At 41.2% G+C, this 25,238-nt stretch overlaps 1 protein-coding gene across 2 annotated transcripts in view; it reads right to left on the bottom strand.

Moving 5' to 3' along the window:
* Positions 1–232: 232 nt before the first annotated feature.
* Positions 233–25,238, bottom strand: part of LOC120038984 (extended synaptotagmin-2-B-like) — a 45,255-nt gene continuing 20,249 nt past the window's right edge. Inside the window, exons 8-24 of one of the 2 annotated variants that reach the window (XM_038984508.1) lie at positions 19,893–19,948; positions 11,196–11,316; positions 10,795–10,971; positions 10,472–10,557; positions 10,273–10,321; positions 10,083–10,172; positions 9,252–9,347; positions 6,922–6,984; positions 5,594–5,668; positions 4,498–4,584; positions 4,098–4,247; positions 3,449–3,825; positions 3,171–3,266; positions 2,515–2,646; positions 2,304–2,409; positions 2,090–2,139; positions 233–1,948 (exon numbers count right to left, since the gene is read on the bottom strand). In XM_038984508.1, the coding sequence (XP_038840436.1) occupies positions 1,900–1,948; positions 2,090–2,139; positions 2,304–2,409; positions 2,515–2,646; positions 3,171–3,266; positions 3,449–3,825; positions 4,098–4,247; positions 4,498–4,584; positions 5,594–5,668; positions 6,922–6,984; positions 9,252–9,347; positions 10,083–10,172; positions 10,273–10,321; positions 10,472–10,557; positions 10,795–10,971; positions 11,196–11,316; positions 19,893–19,948 (1,860 nt within the window). In that variant the 3' untranslated portion in view covers positions 233–1,899. The remainder of the gene's footprint in view (positions 1,949–2,089; positions 2,140–2,303; positions 2,410–2,514; positions 2,647–3,170; positions 3,267–3,448; positions 3,826–4,097; positions 4,248–4,497; positions 4,585–5,593; positions 5,669–6,921; positions 6,985–9,251; positions 9,348–10,082; positions 10,173–10,272; positions 10,322–10,471; positions 10,558–10,794; positions 10,972–11,195; positions 11,317–19,892; positions 19,949–25,238) is intronic. The other variant, XM_038984509.1, reaches the window with a different exon arrangement.

Here is a 25,238-nt window from a genome sequence, read left to right on the forward strand (position 1 = left end):
GTTCCCGACGAGACATGAACACGGCATCGTTTGCAGTGAGCACGCTCGTATTATTAAAAGGGCCCACAAGATGGCATCAATACACCTACATTGATTTGATGAAAACAAAACGAATACGATTAAATGAATGAAAACAAGAAACATTAAAATAAATGAAAACAAGCATTTGTGCAAAATCAGCGCAATAACGTTTGATAAGTGGTACATTAGAATGAAATCCATGGAGTCAAAGTAATATACAGCGTATTGCTGTGCATACAGCAAAAGCTCTTTATTATTTAAAAGACATAAGTAGAAATTCTCAAACATGGAAACCGTAACAGCTTCTTTATACTTTAAAATATCTTAATATTTGTGGATTTAAGGCACAAGATAAATAAAGTACATGGAGAAGGCAAACCAGTTCAGAACAAGAGGATAGGAACTTGACTTCAGAGACCGTTTTCATTTGATGGCTTACACATAGGTAGGCATCCAACTAGTTTAAAAAAGGACAGAGGTTTGAGAACACAAATCATAACTAATACATTAGGTTACACGCCACTATGGTACAGTCTAAACATGGTACAATCTAAAATGTTCTCCATTAATATGCATCATTAATGTGGTAACCGGATACAATATGGTCATACCCACAACGTAAACCAAAACAATTCCTTAATCCTTATCATGTGTTTTTTTTTGCAAGCGATTGCATTAAAGATAAGCTTTGACTAAGATATGCATGCTGAAATGTGTTCGTAATACAAAAACAGAATTAAGACTGGTATATTTATTGATCACAAACATGATACATATATTTCACCAACCATACATAATTGATCTGTCCTGATTTCAGAGTTGGAAAATCAATTATCATAAGCCACAATGACTTGAAGAAGGCTGGAATATTCCTGTGAGGTTAACTAGAGCAAGTTGTGTTATTATTACTGTTCCTAAACACTATGCTTTGAAAGACTTTAAATAAGGAAACAAATACTGTGCAAACATGCATACATATTTGGCTTAGTTAAAACCCCATGTAGGCAATAAAATGAAACACTTGTGTCTTTGGTGGCCAAGTACTGTACTAGGTGCACTATATAACTTAGAGGGGAGACTGTCAACTTGTAGCGCCATGCTCTGACAAAGTTCATATTTTTAGATTGTAGAGTTTATATGTAGTTTGTTTAATTATAAAAATGAAATGTTAATTTTGACCAAGCGAAACCTCCCTCTACTAACACTATAATAAACCTCATCTTTAGTCCTCATTGTCATTGTACATATATGTTGTACATTCCCCACATAAACCAAGGCGGTTGAACCTGCTGTCACAGCCGTAGCAAGAAAATAGATATTTTGTTACGGTCCTCAAAATTTCCTCTTTAAATATGGAATTCTTTTTTCATTCATTTTTCCTCTTTAAATATGGAATTCTTTTTTCATTCATTTTAACACCACATACTCCCTTTCTTACTATTGCATTGGAGAGTTTCTAAGTGGGTAGCGATAACGATGCAACTGATGTGTATAAATGAATATCAAAAGCTTTTTTTTTACAATTGCGAGTCATGTAAATAATAATAACCGTAATTAAAAAAGGGAAAACAAATAGAAGATTTGCCCACGGGCTTAAAAGCAACTGTATGGAAAAGGCAGTTACGTTTGTAAAAGATTTGGGCTGTATGTATCATGTGTCTCAGAGTAGGAGTGCTGATCTACGATCATGTCCCCCCTGTCTATGTAATCTTATTTATTATGGATTCATGTCCATATTATCTTATTTATTCTGATCTAAAAGGCCAAACTGATCCTAAATCAGCACTACTCTGAGATGCTTGACACATGCAGACTCTAGTGGCAATGATACATGGTTGAAGACTTGGTTAGGTCCTCCTCTAACTCTCATGGTGTAGTCTATAGCTGCTGAAGAGGTTTTTTCAGACCATCCTCACTCAACTCATACCTAGTGGCAAAGACAGACACATTGTTATAAAGCAGGAATAACAAACACACATTTACATTAACTACGCTTAATTCTTTGTACCTCAAATGGTGTGATGAGAGCAAATAAACATGACTGCATTTTTCAGTTATTTTCACTAACCATTGTGTCCATCCTTTTGCGATATCCTCGTAAGTCAGATCCACTAGAACCTGTCAGGATGACATGATATGAAGAATGAAGGGTGAGACATGGACAGGTAAATTAGAAAAAGTGATTGCAAAGTTTCACTGTGAATCAGCAATAATGTGAAGTCACAGTTATGTCATGCAATAATGGACACAGTGCTGTTGTAAGAGGACAGGTCCAGTCTTACCTTCCCCAGCAGCCCTTTGTGTTTGGAGAAGATATTTCCTCCGTTCTTTACCGCCACGTCCAGAGTCCTCCTGTGTAGCTCCACGATCGACACACTGAACTCAAATCTGACCACACACACAAACACAATTACACAATGAATACCAGTACACCACCAGTAAATCCATTGATGTCTGATGGTACGAGTAGTAAAGAGGAATGTCAAAACTTACATCTGGTCGTAGACAGGGTTCAGTGTCTTCTTGTGCGTGTGGGTTTTCCTCCTCCCAGACCTTCGCTTGTCAGGTAAAAGATAGAGTCGCACGTATGGATCTGACAAGTGATCTGTGAACGCAATCAGGTTTCTGTGGGGAGAGAGAGACATGAAAACACAGAAATAGAGCGGGACAGACTGATAACGTGGACTATCCAGGGATAGAATAGATCCATTCAGGGCAGCTACTGTAGCTCATCAGTCATCTCATTACATGTGCCCTCCTGGAGTCTGAAGTGTAAATCAATGTCCTATTGCGAACTGAGTAGTTTGACACAATTAAGTTAGCTGGATCACATCCTTTGAGTTAACAGAAAACAACTATCAAAACTATTGAGCATTAATTATGTGATCAAATAAAAAAAAGCTTGTACTGTACATTTAAAATAGAGTGGATACAGCTGATACAAACGACGCCTTGTCCAATACTTAGTGTATAGACTAACTATAGTCCTGCATGCTACAGTCCTGTGTGTGTCCCAAATGGCACCCTATTCCCTATATAGTGCACCTATTTTGACCAGAGCACTATGGGCCCTGGTCTAAAGTAGGGCACTATAAAGGGAATATGGTGCCATTTGGGACTCGACCTAAATCTCCCGTCATGTCTCTTACCGACAGGTGTGCACCACCACGATGAGCTTGTTCCTCTGAGAGCTGTGTCTGACAGTCAACTGCACTTCACCCAGGGGGAAATGACTGGCTGAGCCACTATGGACAGAGACACACACATTAGTCTCTTTGTTCTGATCACATTAGGTCTGTAATATAATCTGCAGGTTAGTCAATAAATCTGTATTTTATGCTTTAATTATGTCACAATGTGTTGTGTATGTGCACATGCCTGCGTGTATCAATGTGTTTTTGTGTGTGCTTGGTTTCTGCATTCTTACTTCTGCAGCTCTCTCAGCCTCTGCTGGAGCTCCTGTGTGGCGTAGGGGTTGGAGATGTCTGAGGCGATGCTGGGGGTTGACCCCCTGTGGGCCAGGTGTTTCTGAGAGCCAGAGATGGCCAGGTTGGAGGTGCTCCTACCTGCGTCGGCCAGGCCGATGCCTACCGGTCCCCCTGAGTAGGGCTCGTCATCCCCCCCTCTCCTGTGGAGCTCCTGGGTGGAGGCGGCCACAGAGCTGGGGAGGTCCAAGACAGGGACAGGGTTGGGGGGTTCGGAGACTGACGGTGTCTTCATGGGGATGGGGTTACTAGTGCTAGCCTTACGAACCTGCACCGAGGACGTCTGGTCTGATGCTATCAGCTTCTCCAGACACAGAACCTGCACAAGTGGGACATAGAGGTTGGAGAGGGTTAAAAATAATCATACGATACACATTGCTTGTCTTTATTGAAGAATGTATCGTTTCTTATTTTTAAGCAAAAATGTAAAATAATTGCAGTCAGGTTAAACATTTAGCAGTGTGAATATGACTACGTACCAAATGGCAACCTATTCTCTGCATGGGCCCTGGACAAAAGAAGCGCATCATAGGGAATAGGGTGCTAATTTGGGACATAGACAATGTAAAAGAGCCCTATTCAGACCCTTACCCTCAGTGCAATCTTTATCTTGAGGGTGCAGCTGGGCCCAGAGTTCTTGAGAGGGAAGCGCTGGTGTAGTGTCATGTCCTCAGCCTCTAGGAGACGGACCAGGGGCAGGTTCAGAGTCCCCAGGGAACACTCATGTTTCTCATCCTTCACCTGAGGAGAGGAAATGGGACACACAATCACAGCACAAATTGCATCAAACTTCACAGCAAAACAATTAAATGAGGCAAACTAGAGGCAAAGATGTCTTAAAACAGTAAAATCATTGATGAGCGTGATTTAAAACAGCAGACAAAATCAACTCCATCTCACATCATAGCCACAGAGATCAAATCAGACACAAAAGCCATACTAAATAGCTGACATGTTGATGTCACTCAGGAGGGAAAGCATGCTTATGTACCTCGACCTCCAGCTCTTGGCATTTGGGGTTGTGGATGAGGAAAGTAAACGCCTCTTCCCATACAGGCTCGTTGGTCTTATACCTCGTCTGGTTAGGGAAGGAGGATAATGTTAGAGACTGTATATCAGCAAGGACATATTCTATTCACATTGCACTGGAAATACCTCTATTTTATATGGTTAATGTAACCAGTGGTAGAAAAAGTTCCCAACTGTCATACTTGAGTAAAAGTAAAGATACCTTAATAGAAAATTACTCAAGTAAAAAAGTGACAGTCACCCGGTAAAATACTACTTGAGTAAAAGTCTAAAAGTATTTGGTTTTAAATATACTTATGTATTTTTGGGTGTCTAACATAGGCTAATGCGATTAGCATGAGGTTGTCAGTAACAAGAACATTTTCCAGGACATAGACATATCGGATATTGGCAGAAAGCTTAAACTCTTGTTAATCTAAATGAACTGTCCAATTTAGAGTAGCTATTACAGTGAAATAATACCACGCTATTGTTTGAGGAGAATGCATAGTTATGAACTTGAAAAGTTATTAATAAACCAATTAGGCACATTTGGGCAGTCTTGATACAACATTTTTAACAGAAATACAATGGTTCATTGGATCAGTCTAAAACTTTGCACATACACTGCTGCCATCTAGTGGCCAAAATCTAAATTGAGCCTGGGCTGGAATAATACAAAACAGCCTTTCTCTTGCATTTCAAAGATGGTACCAAAAAAAAAATGTCTTTGTATTTTCTTTAACAGATCTAATGTGTTATATTCTCCTTCATTAATTTCACATTTCCACAAACTTCAAAGTTTTTCCTTTCAAATCAAGAACATGCATATCCTTGCTTCAATGCCTGAGCTACAGGCAGTTAGATTTGGGTATGTCAATTTAGGAGAAAATTGAAAAAAGGGGCAGATCCTCAAGAGATTTTAAGAATGTAGTGAAGTAAAAGTTGTCAAAAATATAAATAGTAAAGTACAGTACAGATACCCAAAATACTTAAGTAGTACTTTCAAGTATTTTTACAACTGAATGTAACATACAAATGTAGGATCTAAAAAAATGTGTTATTTTGCTCGAGCTTACCTTACTCTCATAGGTTTTGTGGCCGACTGTGAATTGTACAAAGGGACTCGGGACGCTGCTCACTTTCTTACCAGACTGTGAAACAAGAACAGGTATAAAACACATAATAACCTCTAGCCCTGTGAGATGTTAACTTCATAGGTACTACTGTATCACCTTAGCCTAGTATCAAGTTCAGTATTTAAATACCTAATCACTTAAAGATCGATTCCGCAATTGGGGAAACAGCGCCACTGTTCGCCCCTCAGTGCCTTTGTTACAGTTTTTGTTTTATTGATGAAATGCAGAAGTGTGTCCAGCAGCATGGTAGAAAAAAATTGCAGTAGATATTCTGCTGTTCTATCACACATGCAATGATGTCTGAGCTAAAAAAAAACAATAGGTGTTCGTCGTTTGCAGTTTTTCTTTGGTGTTGGAATATCCCAAACTGACGTGGCAGTTTCACCAATTAAGAATTGTAGCTTAAATAATTTATTTAATTATGTAGAATGGGTATATTATCAACAATATAATTCAAATCAAATGTATTTATAAGGAAGATGCTCTATATTTGTGAAATAAAGATTATTTTCAAAGTGATTTATGTAAAACTAATCATGTGGATTGATCACATGTGGATTGATAAATATGGCAGCATAAAGACTTGAAATCAGGATGTATTGAAGTTACATAAATGTATATCGAAGAACCCCATAACACCAGGAAATAGAGTTGAAATTGGAAGAGAGGAAATGCTTACATAAAGATATATTTTTTTGGTGCATTAATCTCATACAACACATTTTTTTATATACATCAGAATATTAGAATATAGTGCATGGAATGCAGTTTTAGTCCACAAACACAATTAGTAGAGTTTGGGGTTTGTTAATAATTAATTTCACAAAACAAGGAACACAAATCAACTTGCAAGGCATTTTTTATGCTCCAGCAGCAGTCCTGTAGGAATACATGGGTGGGGAACAACTTGTAAGCAATATTACTCACTGGGATCTAATCAATCGATACAGTTGATGCCAAATGGTAAACTTAATTGCTTTTCACTAAATCCACTTCCTAATAGAAAAGCACAGTACTGTACATGCTTCCTGTACTACAGTGTAACTCTGGTCACAGGGGAAACAGCAGTGTGTTTCTAGGCCCTGTTCAAATACCTTAAATTCTATAAGTGAGTGCACAGATGAAAACATAGCTTCCACCCCATTGCTTTCACCAGTCTTAATGTATTACAGGAAGGGTGTTTTTTTTAATAAAAGTATTTAACAGGGCCTTTAGTCTTCCTCTGTCTGTCTGTCTGGATGGCTCTGCATGCTCGGTTGTTACATTACCTTGATGGCCTTACTGACTGAGGCCTTCTTCAAACCGTCATGGTTGAATTCTAAAGGATTGCGCTTTTTCCCCAGGGCAGGAGAGAATGAACACACCAGGTTGGTTATTAGGAGAGGGCATGCAAGGAGGAGGAGGAGCAGGAGGAAGAAGGAGGAGGTTAAATCATGATTGGAGCGACGATGAAGACCACACACCAGACGACCCCAAAACCAGGACGCCAGGGCAACAGGTAGAGACAGAGACAAAAACAACATGATGAGCACAAGGTTAATAAATCATGAAGAGTATTGACAACGACATACCCAGGAAAAACCCAATGGGAGATAAAGAGGAGCATTCATTATGGAGAAAACAGAAGGACCATTCCAACCCTGACAAGGCTGTCCACTAACAGGAGTGAGATGGTGTTTGTGAATAGAGAGTAATAATTGGGGGTAAGGTTGCAAAATTCTAGTAACTTAACCTAGGAATTTTGGGCTTCTAAAAATCCCAGTTGGAGGATTCCAAGAATAGGACGGAATCTGGGAATCCTCCAACCAAAAATGGGGATATTCACGTTTGTACTTTTTATCTACATCTATGGAATTCCAGATACATTATCATCTCTTTATGGGTAAAGGGAATGGAGTCATTCTCTTGATGAGTACTTTCGTACAACACAGACAACATCATTTCTATCAACAAATACATCTACAGTTAAATGAATACAGTTCATCCACAGAGCGAAGCATTTCATTTAGGACGTAGCATATCCTTGTATTCTGTATCACATTAGTTATTCATTATCTGTTGTTAAAAATGATATTTTTGTTGTCAGCTACACATCTCTGGAGAATTGTTAACATGGCTTGACAGGTCATGTCACTGACTCCTTCCCAAATGGCAAACTAATCCCTATATAATGAAAAGGGTGCCATTTGGGACACAGACATGCCTTGACAAGTCATGCCATTGCTTTTGGACTGAGTAGTGTGGGAGGCATGTGTAACAGGAGACTGGCATCGGGAGATGCTTTGAGATGACTGGTTATGTCTGGAGTTTGAGACAAGGCGAGGCAGGGTCAGTGTCCTGAGGACGCCCGTGTTACAGGTAAGAGAGCATTTGTTGCTGGGGCAACAACCCACTAACGGGCGGGTAATGGCTGGGTGAGCAGGATGGAGGGAAAGCAATCTACAGACAAGCCTCCTAACATGCCTCTGGCTCTTTTGCACCGATATCTTTCTCAAGTTCTGGCTTCATAGTTATGACTGACAGCCTCACTGTATGTTTTATGCAAAATATTAAGAACTTATACGTGCATAAGTCAATCATACGACAGTCAACATGCTTATTGGAATTTCTCTCTCATTTCAATCGTCATAATTACAAACAAAAATCACACTGTGGAAAAAAAACTATAACTAGGATGCAAAATACCAGAGGACTCACAAATAAGGTCCTATAGAGAGAGGCTGTATTCTCACAAAAGACTAGGCCCGAAGCTCTCCTCTCTTTTAAGTAGCCAGAACCCAAGTTCCCCTCGAACACACTCTTCAGAGGAGGAGGGAAACGGAGAGAAGAAAGCAAAGAAGAAGAGGCTGAAAAGAAGACATGTGAAGCAGGGTTTGCCTATGCATTTATGCAAAAAGAGTCAAAACAAATTCTGTGATTTCACAGGTATTATAGAACAGTATATCAACTTCAGCTACAATAATGTAGCCCTTTGGCAGACTATTAGTGTGAGTGACCAGTTGAGACGGAGGGAAGAGAGGTAGAGAATAAACATTAACATTATCACAAGGATAAAAATATTAACATTATCACGAGGATAAATATTTACATGATCACAAGGATAAATATTTACATGATCACAAGGATAAATATTTACATGATCACGAGGATAAATATTAACATTATCATGAGGATCAATAACATGAAACGAGGATAAAGATTAACATTATCATGAGGAGATGAGGGGGAAGGGAAGGAGTTCAAGCAGGAGAACAATCAGAAGAAGAGGAGGAAGAGGAGGCAGGTGAGAGAAGCTGGGGTGAACTGGGAGGCTCATACTGTCTGATGACTGGTAGACTGGCACAATAATACCTTGTTTTATGGCCTTTGAGGAAACTTGACATTACCATCTACTAACTAACGCATTAAAGAAGTTGTGCTGAGTTAATGCAATGTAGTGCGTTTTTCCACCCAAGTTATAGTTTAAAATGGGGCAAATGATTGATATTTAACCTCTGCTACTGTACACAGCAGAACGGATGATCAATCTTAAGGATATAGTAGCTGTTGTGGTTCTTCCTATTCTTACAGTGAGTTTACCACAGGTGAAGTGACTTACTGGAAGGTTCCTTGCTGAGTCCAGGTAGACCACCAGAAGGGCAGACGACAGGCCATCGTTAGCCTGGCCTTTATCAGCCTTAATACTGGTCAGCACCTAGGAGAGAGAGAGCGGAAGAGGACCAGACCATAATCAATAGTTACAGTTGGTCACTCAATTCAAACTGTATTTGTCCCCTTAGTACAATGGTATTAGGGTTATAGCGGTCCTTCAAACAGGCACAGAGGCAGTAAATAGGAGACAAAGAATGAATGCTGCGCTTTAGCCAATACTGTAGGAGGTGCAATTTGTACTGTTGGTCAAACATAGAATGATGTGAGTTATCTATTCTTGGCTTCAGAGCTGATATAATGGACTGCAGAAATGCAGTTTGTGTCCCAAAATGGCACCCTATTCCCTATTTAGTGCATTACTTTTGACCGGAGCCCAATAGGCCCTGGTCAAAAGTAGTGTACTGTATAGGGAATAAGGTACCATTTGGGCCGCACCCATAGCATCAGGTGTTACAGGGATCTATGAGTATACTACTGGAACAGCTGTTAAATAAGCACCACAGCACTAGTTCAAACAGCGTGACTCTTGGATTCCCCAACCTATCCCTCTAATCTGCATGTTTCATTTACTCACTCTCACGTGGATGTAGAAGGGGAATATGTAGACCCATTAATGTTAAGTCTTAACGCTGAAGGACTGAAAGGCCATTAACATACAGACTGATCTAAAGTAGCACTCAGAAAGACTATATAGTGCACTACTTTTGAACTGATCAAAAGTATTGCACTACATGGGCAATAGGGTGCCATTTTGGATGCAGAGTAGATAAAGGTGTACCTGATCCAGCTTTTCAGGAGTGGGGAGCAGAGACAGCCACTCTAATTTTAAATGCAGCTTTCCGGTGTTCACCTCCTCCATGACAAACCACTGGAATGGAACACATTGTGCTGGGTGATCACATATACTGTCTTTACAATTGAGTGTTTTTATTAAGAACGAAAGAAGTCACAAAATAAATCAACTTTACCTCATCAACTTTCTGTTCCTTCTGAAGCTCAGCCACATCTATCAGTAAACTGCAAGGGAAATATACACATGCTGTGAGTTCGTTGGAGAGAGGGGCTAACACATGATAGCTTTATGCGCTACAGCAGAGGTCACGCTTGATGTTTAAGTGATTTTGATGGCTGAGGAAGGACCCCAAAGGATTTGAATCTATCATTAACCTTCCTAGGAAATCATCCTGGTCTGTGTCCTCATCAAACAGCTCTATCTCCAGGTTCTGTGGTCCTGAGTGCTCATACACCAAAGCCTGAGGGTCACATTCACACATACAGTATTTACAGACCTTCTGTGTGGCATACAGGACAACATATTGGTAACGTACTGTAAGTATGTATCTAATGTCAGACAACCCACCCACTCCAATATTGTAAGAGAGTCCCATTCAGTTTCTTCAATAAGACATTCTCTCTCAAACTGCCGACATAAGAATCATCCTAAGAACACTTCTCGAACCTCCCTGTGGACACTTTAAAATGTTCTCTACCTCATAGACTTCGTTCCACTTGGGATGGATGTTCTCCTTGACCACCTTGCTCTGGAACAGCTGGTTGCCGATGTGAAGGACACCGTACGGGTCTGACTTGCCCTTGATCAGGCCCCCCAGGAACTTATCCTTCCCTAACAGGTCCTGGGCCTCCAGGAAGTGAATCCTCAGGACACCCTAGAGGAGAGAGAGAGAGACAAAACACTAAGTTCATACATACTGTATATCATAGTGATTTCATGTATTACATTAACATTGGAATTCAATAATGCCACAAGGGATGGGTTGCATTTGAACATAACAAAACAACAGTAAAAAATGCATTGATTCATTTATCAGGCTTGGCTTCATATAGTGGAATATGTGTTTTGCTTTCTGTGGTGAGTGGGAATCCTCCCTACTTTAGGTATTGGGAAGCGTAGCTGAGCCAGCTGAGCCTCTCCCACCAGAGGAATGGTGATGCGGTTGGGCAGGACCAGGTAGCTGTAGATGATGTCTTGGATCAGGTTATCACACAAGCCACTAACAGGGGACACAGACAGGGATACAGGTTATAAGACACACAGTCCAGGGGACACACAGAACCACTGATAGAAAACATCTATCTTCCATTCAAGCTGCTGCTACCTCCATCCTGTTTCAACCAACATTCTGCATCTCAAATGGCACTCTATTCCCTATATGGGTCATTCTACAGAAGTGGAGTAAATTGGGGGTAAACATTTTTTATCACATTTGTATCCTATTTTTCCCAAACTTTCAGCACACGCCTTCCAACATGCACTATATATACAAAGGTATGTGGACACCCCTTCAAATTAGTTGATTCGGCTATTTCAGCCACACCCGTTGCTGACAGGTGTATAAAATCGAGCACACAGCGATGCAATCTCCATAGACAAACATTGGCAGTAGAATGGCCTTACTGAGGCGCTCATTGACTTTCAACGTGGCACAGTCATAGGATGCCACCTATCGTCAAATTCCTGCCCTGCTAGAGCTGCCCTGGTCAACTGTAAATGCTGTTATTGTGAAGCGGAAATGAGGGCTGAAGCGCGTAAAAAAAAAAAAAAAAAACTGCCCTCGGTTACAACACTCACTACCGAGTTCCAAACTGCCTTTGGAAGCAACATCGGCCCCAGGAACTGTTTGTCAGGAGCTTCATGAAAAGGGTTTCAATGGCCGAGCAGCCGCACAAGCCTAAAATCATCATGCGCAATGCAAAGCTTTGGCTGAAGTTGAGTAAAGCTCTCCGCCATTGGACTCTCGAGCAGTGGAAACACTTTCTCTGGAGTGATGAATCACGCTTCACCATCTGGCAGTATGATGGACGAGGCATAGCACCAACTGTAAAGTTTGGTGGAGGAGGAATAATGGTCTGAGGCTTGTCATGGTTCGGGCTAGGCCCCTTAGTTCCAGTGAAGAGAAATCTTAACGCTACAGCATACAATGACATTCTAGACAATTATGTGCTTCCAACTTTGTGGCAACAGTTTGGGGAAGACCTTTTCCTGTTTCAGCATGACAATGCCCCAGTGCACAAAGTGAGGTCCATACAGAAATGGTTTATTGAGATCGGTGTGGAAGAACTTGACTGGCCTGCACAGAACCCTGACCTCAACCACCTTTGGATGAATTGGAACACCGACTGCGAGCCAGGCCTAATCACCCAACATCAGTGTCCGACCTCACTAATACTCGTGGCTGAATGGAAGCAAGTCCCTGCAGCAATGTTCTAGTGGAAAGCCTTCCCAGAAGAGCGGAGGCTGTTATAGCAGCAAAGGGGGACCAACTCCATATTAATGTCCATGATTTTGGAATGAGATGTTCGACAAGCAGGTGTCATGTCTTCACACTTTTGGTCATGTAGTGTATGTCAGGTAGACATACAGTATATACTACTTACACACTTTGTATTACATATTTGAAATATTTACCCGAATTCCTTACCACCCCATAAACGTTACTGAATAAAATAAAAAATTGCAATATAAAGGGAAAACCATGCACAGTAGTGATCATTTTGATAAAACTATTATAGATTTATTTTATGAATTTCACTTGGATACAAAAATTAACAAAATAGTAAAAACATGATTTTTAACCAAACCTTTCAATTTAATTGAGTTTTCTGTAAAATGTTCAATATTGATTGTATGAATCTGAAACTTGTTGATTGATTTAATAACTTATGCATTGTTGGATTCTGGGTGAAACTTTGAACATTGTTATACTCAGAAGTATAGGAACAGTTACAAAAGAGACATGAGGGGTGCCATAATGAAGCTTTGGAGGGGGTGAGCACAGGGAACACGATTGCATGAGGCAGTACTGATAAGGTGAGAAACCGTTGAAGGATCATACCACTTAGCTCCCTGCTCAGCAATAATGATGCAATGTTTAGCGATAAGGAGGAGACTCCACCCAAAGTGGGGTATGAATACTACCATGGGGGAAGCCATGTCTGTGTCTGAATTGGTTGAGCTTCTCTAGTGTCCGTGGGTTATTTACTCTGAAAATTAGAACCTAACAGCATCTAATTATTTATGTTGTTAGATGTTTAAATTATGACTTTACATATCTGTATTTTGGCAAAATAACAAGCGTTTCAGATGGTAATATCCAGGAGCCAAGACCAAGATGTATATCAGGACATTGGTCCTGTTGGAAATCAGCTAAACTTTGAACATTGAGATATTAAATAAATGATAGAGACGAAGCCTTGAATAGAAAGAATCTGTAGCAACCCAGAAGGCTTTGGAATGTGTTTGGTGGAGGAGAGGAGAGCGATGTGTTGATATAGGGAAAACAGATGGATATCTGTGGATTAGGTGAAGGGGGTGAGGTCAGTTCCCCTTAAGGGAGTAATCAGGGTTAGTATCTGGTTACCTTCTTTTCTGTGGAGCCATAAACTGTAAAGAGGAGGAGTGTCTTAAGTAGGATGCATATAAACTGTGATGTCTGAAATATTCAGCTGTACAGAACCTTTGGGGAATGATTAAACTTGGTGAAAGCTTCTCTAGTGTCCGTGGGTTATTTACTCTGAAAAATAAGAACCTAACAGCATCTAATTATTTATGTTGTTAGATGTTTAAATTATGAGTTTACATATCTTTATTTTGGCAAAATAACAAGCGTTTCAGATGGTAATATCCAGGAGCCAAGACCAAGATGTATACCAGGACATTGGTTCCAAGATCCAGACCTAGACCCAGTGAGTTGAGACCATGACAAATTAAAGCCAGAATTTGTGATCTTGAGTGCTCTCAGCACCAAGACCACTAGATCAAAAGTCCCTGGGCCCTTTCTCCTATTGTAAGAAACTCAAGTAGAGTAAACTTGAGTACATTGGGTCTCCCGGGTGGCGCAGTGGTCTGCATCGCAGTGCTAGCTGCGCCACCAGAGTCTCTGGGTTCGCGCCCAGGCTGGGCCAACCTCCCTCCCTGCTCCCACCCCCACCTGACTCATACCATAGACCTGTGCCAAGAGACATTACACTACCATCTGCAGCTGGCACCATCTGTCTGTGAAGTTGAAACTAGACATGTGACAGTGGTGTGCACACACAGAAACTTCTCCACTTCCTAATAGTCTATTTATGGGCTCAGCGTAGTATCCCACAACTTTCAATGGCTCCACTACTAATCCTTACAGGAATATGGATATCCTGTATTTAAATTATGTATTTAAACTGGAGCCAAGACGAAGCTTATCGTAAATGGGGAATCAAAACAACAGTCAATGTTACGTTTTTCTAATACCCACTAGATGGCAGCATTGTAGTGAATGGAGAACACCCTAAGTGGGTGTGTTACTCCCTCAGAGCTGGGTTTAATGGTGCAGCCGGGCCTCCCCCATCCCGTCCTCAAGATTCCTCTGAGGTTACGACATATTCTATCTTGTCTATAAAAGGAGGTTGTTTTTGGTGCTGGGAAAAAAAAGTGTGGATGTGAAATATGTGGAGGCCAGCCCGCTCATTTCTGGGTTTATTGCAGAAGGAATGTATTCATTGCTGGTGTTCAACTGCAATTGACTCAAATTATAATTGATAACACATGTTAGTGACTTTACATTTTGTCCTATTTCTTTACTTTTTGTCTGTTGGAAAAGATCAGCAAAGCCACAGTTCAACTTTCCAGACTTTATACCTTCAGAGCAGGTCTGTGTGTTGGGGGAGGAGGAGATACCACTTCCATTCCAAGAATGAAAAAAGTGGTCCCAGACAGGGGCCAAACACACACACTTAGGGGTGAGCTGAGGTGCCTGCTGTTTGAGAGTGAGATGCAAATCATACCAGAGGAAATGTGAGCCTCATACACAGAACCCCCTGTCTGTTCAGACACAAACACACACACACACACTCACTCTCCTGGTAAACTACAATTAAACTTTTCAGACTCTTTAGACTCAGAGCGTGTCTGGGGGGGGCGACAACTGTGTGTGTGTGTGTGTGTGTGTGTGTGTGTGGTGAGAGAGTGCGTTTGAGGCAAGGCCGGTTTCAGGTTGTTTCCTGCAAACCCATATAAAGAGGAAGGCTACATTTCACAGGAAGGAGTGTCATACAAAAACAAATAACACATCAGGCACCATACTTATTTGTTTAACTGTGGACCTCGATCAGGGACCAAAACTTACTATCAAACCACTGCCATATAGGCCTAAACATAAAGCTAACTGCAAAAATAAAGGAAACACCAACATAAAGTGTCTTAATAGGGCATTAGGCCACCACGAGCTGCCAGAACAGTTTCAATACACCTTGGCATAGATTCTACAAGTGTCTGGAACCCTGCTGCAGTGATGTGACACCATTCTTCCACGAGAAATTCCATAATTTGGTGTTTTGTTTGATGGTGGTGGTAAACGCTGTCTCAGGTGCCGCTCCAAAATCTCCCATAAGTGTTCAATTGGGTTGATCTGGTGACTGACACACACACACCCTTTAAACACCCTATGCTATTTTGAGACCCCTCTTTCAAAGTCACAGATCTCATCTTCTAGCCATGGTGGAAACAAATATGGGCAACTGGGCATTTTTATACATGACCTTAAGCATGATGGGATGTTAATTGCTTAACTCAGGAACCACACTTGTGTGGAAGCACCTGGTTTTAATATATTTTGTATCCCTTATTTTCTCAAGTGTTTCCTTTATTTTGGCAGTTACCTGTATCTCTGCATGGCTCTTCATTGAATTTAGTATATTCAATGGCCAAACATTCACTGTAGCATTTTAACACATATCCCATCCAAGCTTCAAAACACAACCACCTATTGAATCACGTCAACTTCTCTGACCACTCCATCATCACCTTCTATAAATATCAACACTTAGATAAAATAAACTAGTTATAATCCCCATTCTAATCTATTCATTAATTCAATAATTTCAATAGCAGCCCTAAGGGATTCCAGGGGCTTTTCAGGAGGAGGGATAGCTCGGTTTAAATGACTATTTATAGTTTAAAGTTCATCATAAACAAAGGAAGCTGGAGGGCCCACATCACTACAATGGGGATCCTGTCTGTGTGGTTAGGGAAAGGAAAATGGGGGGATACCTAGTCAGTTGCACAACTGAATGCATTCAACTGAAATGTGTCTTCCGCACTTAACCCAACCCTTCTGAATCAGAGAGGTACATGGGGCTGACTTAATCAACATCCATGTCATCGGCGCCCGGGAGCAGTTGTTGTTGGGGGTTAACTGCCTTGCTCAAGGGCAGAACGGCAGATTTTTACCTTGTCGGCTCTGGAATTCAATCCAGCAACCTTCCCCGTGGCCTAACGCTCCTACCCGCTAGGCTACCGGCCGCCCAGTTAGTTGCTCATTTCCTTTTTTCATGTGACTTCTAACAGTATTTTTCAGGGAGACTACCCTTGACAACTGTATTTACACTGTATTTCCATTGGTCCATTTAGCTGTGTTTTATTTGATCCCACTTTTGGGATAAGTGAGCATATCACATGCGGACAGTGACAGCATTTGACAGAACTTGAAGAGTGAGATGTTGAAACAAGCTATTGGGTCCAGTAGTATATCCATGTGATGGCTTCTTGTCCTCTAATTGCAGCCCTCCACCACATGGCTGCTTTGCATAGAGCTGTAAATGCATGATTCATGGTGCTGTGACTTCACAGTGGTGTAGTTTTAACACGCAGCTACAGGGCCAGCTTCCCAAATGGCACCTTATTCCCTATGGGCCCTAGTCAAAAGTAGTGCACTATATAGGGAATAGGTTGTCATTTGGGATGCAAGCAGGGAGAGCTATGCTGACCATTCTCCCTCCTTATCCCTCACAGACGGCAGCTCTGTCTGAGAAGGTGGACTGGCTGTTAATCATTTATACCTGCCATGGTGTCATTACCGACATACAGTAAAATGCTACTAACACGTACGCATACGCGTGCCATACAAGTACAGGCATGCGCATATGGGTGCACTCCCTCCCTCCAATCAGCCCTGAAAGCTGCCACTTGGCTCTCTCTCTCCACAGAAATGAGGCCTTCATGTTAAATGTTCCCTAGCGCCTGTCTGTTTGTGCTGCCTGAGCAGCGTCCAAAATAGCATCCTAATTCCCTACATAGTGTATACTTTTGACCAGGATCTGTCAACACTGGAGGGACAGAGCTGTTTTAAAGCCTGACACAGGAGCCATAAACAGCCTAAACAGCCTAAACAGCCTAGTAAACCTTAGCCTTTACGCTCTCACTGACACAATGAACTTCATGATATAGATACCTTTCCCCTTCTCTACCTCCTCCTTTCATCCCTGGTAATTGGTGCTCACAATTTTTTTTTTGCCTCTGATCTATTAGCCTATTTAGACTGATAACAATGTGTGTCCCAAATGGCAACATATTACCTATATAGTGCAATATTTTTACCAGGACTCAGAGCACTGGCCAAAAATAGTGCACACTCTAGGGAATAGGGTGCCATTTGGGATGCCCACAAGGATACAATACAGATATCCATTTACTATGAATGTGTACTGTAACTGTAGACAACACCCTCCGAGTAAACCAATACCAGAAATAATTTCCCTACCATACCTACAGTGCCTTTGGAAAGTATTCAGACTCCCTGACTTTTTCCACATTTTATTGCATTACAGCCTTATTCTCAAATGTATTAAAGTTTTAAAAAAATATCCTCAGCAATCTACACACAATACCCCATAATGACAAAGCGAAAACAGGTTAAGACATTTTTGCAAATGTATTAAAAATTAAAAGAAACAGAAACACCTTATTTACATAATTATTCAGACCCTTTGCTATGAGAATCGAAATGGAGCTCAGATGCATCCTGTTTCCTTTGATCATCCTTGAGATGTTTCTACAAATTAATTGGAGTCCACCTGTGGTAAATTAAAATTGATTGGACATGATTTGTAAAGGCACGCACCTGTCTATATAAGGTCCCACAGTTGACAGTGCATGTCAGAGCAAAAAGCAAGCTATGAGGTTGAAGGAATTCTCCGTGGAGCTCTGAGACAGGATTGTGTCGAGGCACATATCTGGAGAAGGGTACCAAACAATTTCTGCAGCATTGTAGGTCCCCAAGAACACAGTGGCCTCCATCATTCTTAAATGGAAGAAGTTTGGAACCCCCAAGACTCTTCCTAGAGCTGTCCACCCAGCCAAACTGAGCAATCGGTGGAGAAGAACCTTGGTCAGGGAGGTGACCAATAACCCCATGGTCACTGACAGAGCTCTAGAGTTCCTCTGTAGAGATGGGAGAACATTCCAGAAGGACAACCATCTCTGTAGCACTACACCAAATCAGGCCTTTATGGTAGAGCAGCCAGACAAAAGCCACTCTTCAGTAAAAGGCACATGACAGCCCGCTTGGAGTTTGCCAAAAGGCACCTAAAGACTCTCAGACCATGAGAAACAAGATTCTCTGGTCAGATGAATCCAAGATTTAACTCTGTGGCCTGAATGCCAAGCATCACATCTGGAAGAAACCTGGCACCATCCCTATGGTGAAGCATGGTGTTGGCAGCATCATGCTGTGAGGATGTTTTTCAGCGGCAAGGCCTGGGAGACTAGTCAGGAACGAGGCAAAGATGAACAGAGCAAAGTACAGAGAGATCTTTGATGAACCTGCTCCAGAGCGCTCAGGACCTCAGACTGGGGCGAAGGTTCACGACCATAAGCACACAGCCAAGACAACACAGGAGTGGCTTCGGGAGAATTCTCTGAATGTCCTTGAGTGGCCCAGCCAGAGCCCGGACTTGAACCTGATTGAGCATCTCTGGAGAGACCAGACAATAGCTGTGCAGCAACGCTCCCCATCCAACCTGACAGAGGTTGAGAGGATCTTCAGAGAAGAACAGGAGGAACTCCCCAAACACAGGTGTGCCAAGCTTGTAGCATCATACCCAAGAAGATCAAGGCTGTAATCACTGCCAAAAGTGCTTTAACAAAGTTCTGAGTAAAGGGTCTGAATACTTATGTAAATGTCATATTTCAGTTTTACATTTATAATAAATTTGCTAATATTTCTAAAAACCAGTTTTTGCTTTGTCATTGTGGGGTATTGTGTGTAGATTGATTCAAAAACCATTTGAACAATTTTAGAATAAGGCGTAATAAAAGGGATCTGAATACTTTCCACTCTATATTGTGGGTTAGGCCAGTTCTAACTATTTGGGGAGACCTCTTCTACGATATGTTACTCCAAATGTCGAGATATCCGATATAATAATTTTGCACCATTAATGACAAAATAATTCCAGACTGAAAATTGTGTGCGTATTCACAATATTATAGTCACACTCATTAAATAATATTTTGTATGGCGGAAAAAAAAAAATAGGCTTAGTTAATTAATTTAGACTTCATTTTCAACATACAGGCTAACAGATACATCTGCACAGTTTTGATTTGTAAAGTTCAAAGAGTATAGTCTTCCACATCACAATAAATCGTCAATATCAAATATACCGATATTTGATTTAATCATATCGGCCCAAACCTACACCCCACCCATCTGGAGTGAAAGAGAGTGATAAGGGCTTGGTAGTGCTGACAGAAGCCATGTAACCGAGACCCATTACAAGCAGGGTTTGCAATCTTGCAGTTGTCACTTACTTCAATCCTGGAATGTCCAGCATATTTGTGAGGCCTGTCCAGTTTATATCCAGCAACTGGAAGAAAAAAAGGAAACATGCCTTGAATGACAGAGAAGAAAGTAAATGTTGATAAACCCATACAAGGAACACATGTTGTGGACCACAAACACGAGTCATTTTATTTCATTGAATTCATTACAGTCATTTAATTTAGAAAGTGACTCCACAACTAGATCTTGTCCTTGTCCTCTAAACTTAGGGAGAGCATTCTCACTAAGAGGGCAGCAGCCTGCTCCATGGAACTGCTCATCAATATGACTCGCTATTTCAGTACAATGCAGAGAGGATATGTATATGGTGGGCAGGCTCTAGCTCTGTGCGTCTCCTGCCTTGGTCTGCATCACTCACTGGGCTCCTAAGCACTGAATGATAAAGCTACTGCAGCACATCTTTATGAGGTTCTAATCCAGCTACTGTTCTCATCTAGCTAATCATTGTAATAAAATGTAATGAACGGATTAGAAATGAGGACAGACTGGACAGACCCAATTAGTGCAATAGTTCAAATTGTTACATACAAGTTTAACAAAGCAGAAACATTCACAAAACTGAGAAAATAGAGACTAATCAATATTGATGAGTTAGCTCTGTTTTAATACGGGAAGCTATAGAGTAGGCAAATAGTAAATCAAAGTCCAAACAAAGGGAGTAATTTCAAAGCACTTTAAGATCGGTTCTCAGTGACTCATTATCAGGAGAAGAGGAATTTCCGATGGCTAAAATGCAGTAACTTGGAAGCAGCTCAACAGCTAATGAAAGCTCTCAGTCCGTGAGGAGTACAGTTTCCCAATGAAAGAACAGTTAATGAAAGCGCTCAGTCCGTGAGGAGTACAGTTTCCCAATGAAAGAACAGTTAATGAAAGCGCTCAGTCCGTGAGGAGTACAGTTTCCCAATGAAAGAACAGCTAATGAAAGCTCTCAGTCTGTGAGGAGTAGTTTCCTAATGAAACAACAGCCAATGAAAGCTCTCAGTCCGTGAGGAGGAGTTTCCTAATGAAACAACAGCTAATGAAAGCTCGCAGTCCGTGAGGAGTACAGTTTCCTAATGAAACAGTGCACTGATTCACAGCAGAATAAATAAAAAAACTCCCCAAAAGACATTCATTTGAATTGGTTCTAACTGACATTTCCAAAGCAAAGCATTGATTTATACTTTATAATAGAATATGTTATCTACTTTCATCATGTCATATCTTTGAAGACTGCTACAATGACCACTCCAGTACCTGGTAAGACAGTTATCACTTTGACCTGAACAGTGAACACGGACATTAACTTTAAAAACACAGTCTAGAGCAAAAAGCAATTTCTTGAGGAGAATTAGCATTCTCAAAAAGAATGCAATACAGTACAGGCCCAGGAGACAGATATAAGGCTTCTAAGATTCTCACTACAAAGGGCAAACTATACCAAATCAGTAACTGTTCATTCTGCACAGGTTTTATGGAAGGGATGACTGTAGGCTGTACAGTATGTGGTAAGCATAGCCTGTATCCTAAATGGCACCCTTTTCCATATGTAGTACTTTTCACTACTTTTGACCAGGGTTTTTACCAGGGAATAAAGTGTCATTTGGTACACATTCTTAGTGCGGATTGGATAACAAAACAAATACTGTAACGCCAACTAGAAGTTTTCAGGACAATGCCAGAGTCTGTGTGCAGCAACAGTGCACTAAAGCATCACAATACTACACAGACTGCAAAACCACTCAGCACAATGGTAAACATTTAGTAGGCTCAGGAATGAGTAGGTACTGGACAGTGTTCCAGGAACGTAAACGAAGGAATGAAACTCTGAGAATGCTATGTCGTGACAGTCTCTATGGGAACGTGACCTGACTAGCTATGTTACTGGGTTAGTCTGTGCACCCCAAATGGCACCCTATTCCCTGTATAGTGCATTACTTTTGCATCCATTTGGGATGCAGCCCATGTCTTTCTCTGTGCCAGTAACCAAGCCAGGAATCCTCCCCACTGAATCATAGGGCACTGAATGTCTCCATCTACGCTATGCTCTCTTACTTTATGAGTCATAGTTGCAATGAAGAAAATGTAATGATAGTTAAGCAATCTACGACTATTACCTAGCACATCAAATTAACTCAGTGTTCGCTGTATCTAAAAATAAAAACTGACAGACATGGTGTTTGAATATGGAGGGTAGGCCTAACCCAATTCTAGGTAAGAATCATGGCATTGTCACGTTAACGTTTCCTACCACATCATTTAGAATAGTCTAAACCTATTTACCATAAAAGGACTTATTAGTCAAATCAAATCACATGTTATTGTTCGCATCCACATATTTAGCAGATGTTATTGTGGGTGTAGCGAAATGCTTGTGTTCCTAGCTCCAACAGTCTACCAGTTGTCATGGTTACAAAATATAAGTAAACCAAACATGGGGTAATATGATGTCATGTCTCATGTGCCAGTGGTCAGGGATATGCCTCTGAACTGTGGGATGTGTGTGTGTCAGGAGACTCAGGGTGAGATTACGTTTCTAACTTTGTTCACGTTTAAGCTGCTCACTTAAGAATATCTGCAAAGGTGAGCAACCGGCCATTAAGCAAATCAGAATGTCAACATTTGTGTGATTTTAAGATGAGGACGTACTTAGTATGAAGAATAAAGCTGTTCAAGTACACCTTAAAAATACTGTGTAAATGTGTGTCTATGGAACGAGAGAGAGTGATATAGCCTACGGCTAAATTCAGGCTTGTCAATCATTTCTGTTTGTTCAATTGTCAAAGGAACATTTCCAGAGACCAGAGGTGACATTCAAACATGCACTCCCACATTCTAACAAGTAAAGAGCCGCAGGCACAAGCTTTGACACGATTATATTCTGACTGCGACACAGCAACATCCCTTCCCATAAAGCTCTAATATAACCTAGCCCTAGGATACACAAGGTGAACACGTCATGTTGTGCTGTAGTATGATCATGTTATTCAACTTTTAAAATCAATCCAGAGAACTCTGTCAGGATAAATTCAGGATACCTGAGTTTTGGTAACATGAGCCCAAGCCAACCCAGTAATGTTTAAATGAGAAGCATGCCTACTTGTTCAGAATACAACCAGGAAGAGTGAACTGAACCGACTTCACAGAGAACAAAGGCTGATTCACACCTACAGTGAGCTCCAAAATTATTGTTTTTCTTTGTACTCTAGCAATTTTAAATTATACAATGACTATCAGGTTAAAGGGTAGACTTTCAGCTTTAATTTGAGGATATTTTCATCCATATCAGGTGAACCATTTAGAAATTACATCACTTTCTGTACACAGTCCTCCCATTTTAGGGGACCAAAAGTATTGGGACAAATTCACTTACATGTTTATTTAAGTAGTAAAAAGTGAAGTATTTGGTCCCATATTCTTAGCACGCAATGGCTACATTAACCTTGCGACTACAAATTTGTTGGATGCATTTGCTGTTTGTTTTGATTTCGTTTAAAATTGTTTTGTGCCCAATAGAAATTAAATGTTAAATGTGCCATTTTGGAGTTACTTTCATGGTAAATAAGAATAGAATATGTTTCTAAACACTTCTACATGAATATAGATGCTAGCATGATTACGGATAGATGCACAAATGTCATACCCACCCAAAATGCTAACGTCCCCTGTTAATGTAATGGTGAGAGGTTAGCATATGAATTTTGTTCGTCTGTAACTTTCTCACTCATTATTCACAAGCTTGATGTAGTCATTGCGTGCTATGAATATGGGTCCAAATACTTCACTTTTTACTACTTTAATACACATAAGTGAATTTTTAACAACACTTTTGGTCCCCTAAAATGGGGGGGACTATGTACAAATATTGCTGTAATTTCTAAACGGTTCACCCGATATGAATGAAAATACAGTCAAATTAAAGCCAACCTCATAGCTATTTGGGCTCCCGAGTGGCGCAGTGGTCTAAGGCACAGCATCTCATTGCTAGAGGCGTCACTACAGACCCTGGTTCGATCTCGGTCTGTATCACAACCAGCCGTGATCGGGAGTCCCATAGGGCAGCGCACAATGTGCCGCCTTGAAGCCAGCAGCATACCACCCTGCATATCACTGCTGGCTTGCTTCTGAAGCTAAGCAGGGTTGGTCCTGGTCAGTCCCTGGATGGGAGACCAGATGCTGTTAAAGTGGTGTTGGAGGGCCAGTAGGAGGCACTTTCCTCTGGTCTAAAAAATATCCTAATGCCCCAGGGTAGTGATTGGGGACATTGCCCTGTGTAGGGTGCCATCTTTCGGATGGGATGTTAAACGAGTGTCCTGACTCTCTGAGGTCATTAAAGATCCCATGGCACTTATCGTAAGAGTAGGGATGTTAACCCCGGTGTCCTGGCTAAATTCCCAATCTGTCCCTCAAACCATCACAGTCACCTAATAATCCCCAGTTTACAATTGGCTCATTCACCCCCCTCCTGTCCCCTGTAACTATTCCCCTGGGGGAGGGTTTGGCCGGCGTAGGCAGTCATTGTAAAATAAGAATTTGTTCTTAACTGAGTTGCCTAGTTAAATAAAAAATATATATAAATCCAAAATGCTGGTGTACAGAGCCAAAACATTTGTCACTGTCCCAATACTTTTGAAGCTCACTGTATGTTGTCTTGTCATGCAAGGAGTGGCACATGATGCCTTACCCCAAAATGCACAACATAGAAACAGGACAAGCAGGAACGTGAGATAGTGATGAAAGGGAATGAAGATCAGCTTGTGAGCATCAAGTGATGATGCTCTCATCATTTGTTGAAGACATGGGCAGGGCATTTATGATGATTTTCCTGTCTCCAGATATTGACACAAATGAGTTTTACAGCCTGCTCCATTGTTCTGACTGATATAAAGAGCAGTGGTTGGCTGACTGGCACGTAGGCTGCACAGCAATACGAACCGCTGTCGGCTTTTATCTGGCGAGGCAGGGCGGGGTGGCAGAGTGTGCGTGCACTTCCTGTGTGCACCACTTAGTCTTCAGAAGAGGCCACACCACCACACCACCGTGCTAGCGCTTACAGGAACAGACAAACATCAACACGCAAGGGCTTCTACACTGGCCCTGTCACTAAGCCTTCTGTACAACACTGGAACATACTGTACCTGGCTGTACTAAGTCATAACTCCTATCAACAACAACCAAGTACCAGTAAAAAAACATTGATTATCCAAAGATAATTGTTTTAACAACAACATTCAGTGATATTTATAGATGAGAGCACATGATAGGTATCTCACTGTAATTACATTGGGTTGAACAAATATCATCCGTTAGTCAGTGGAAAGAAAAGGTGGTTTCCT

Source organism: Salvelinus namaycush, unplaced genomic scaffold, assembly GCF_016432855.1.
Source record: "Salvelinus namaycush isolate Seneca unplaced genomic scaffold, SaNama_1.0 Scaffold246, whole genome shotgun sequence".
NCBI classification, from domain to species: Eukaryota; Metazoa; Chordata; class Actinopteri; order Salmoniformes; family Salmonidae; genus Salvelinus; species Salvelinus namaycush.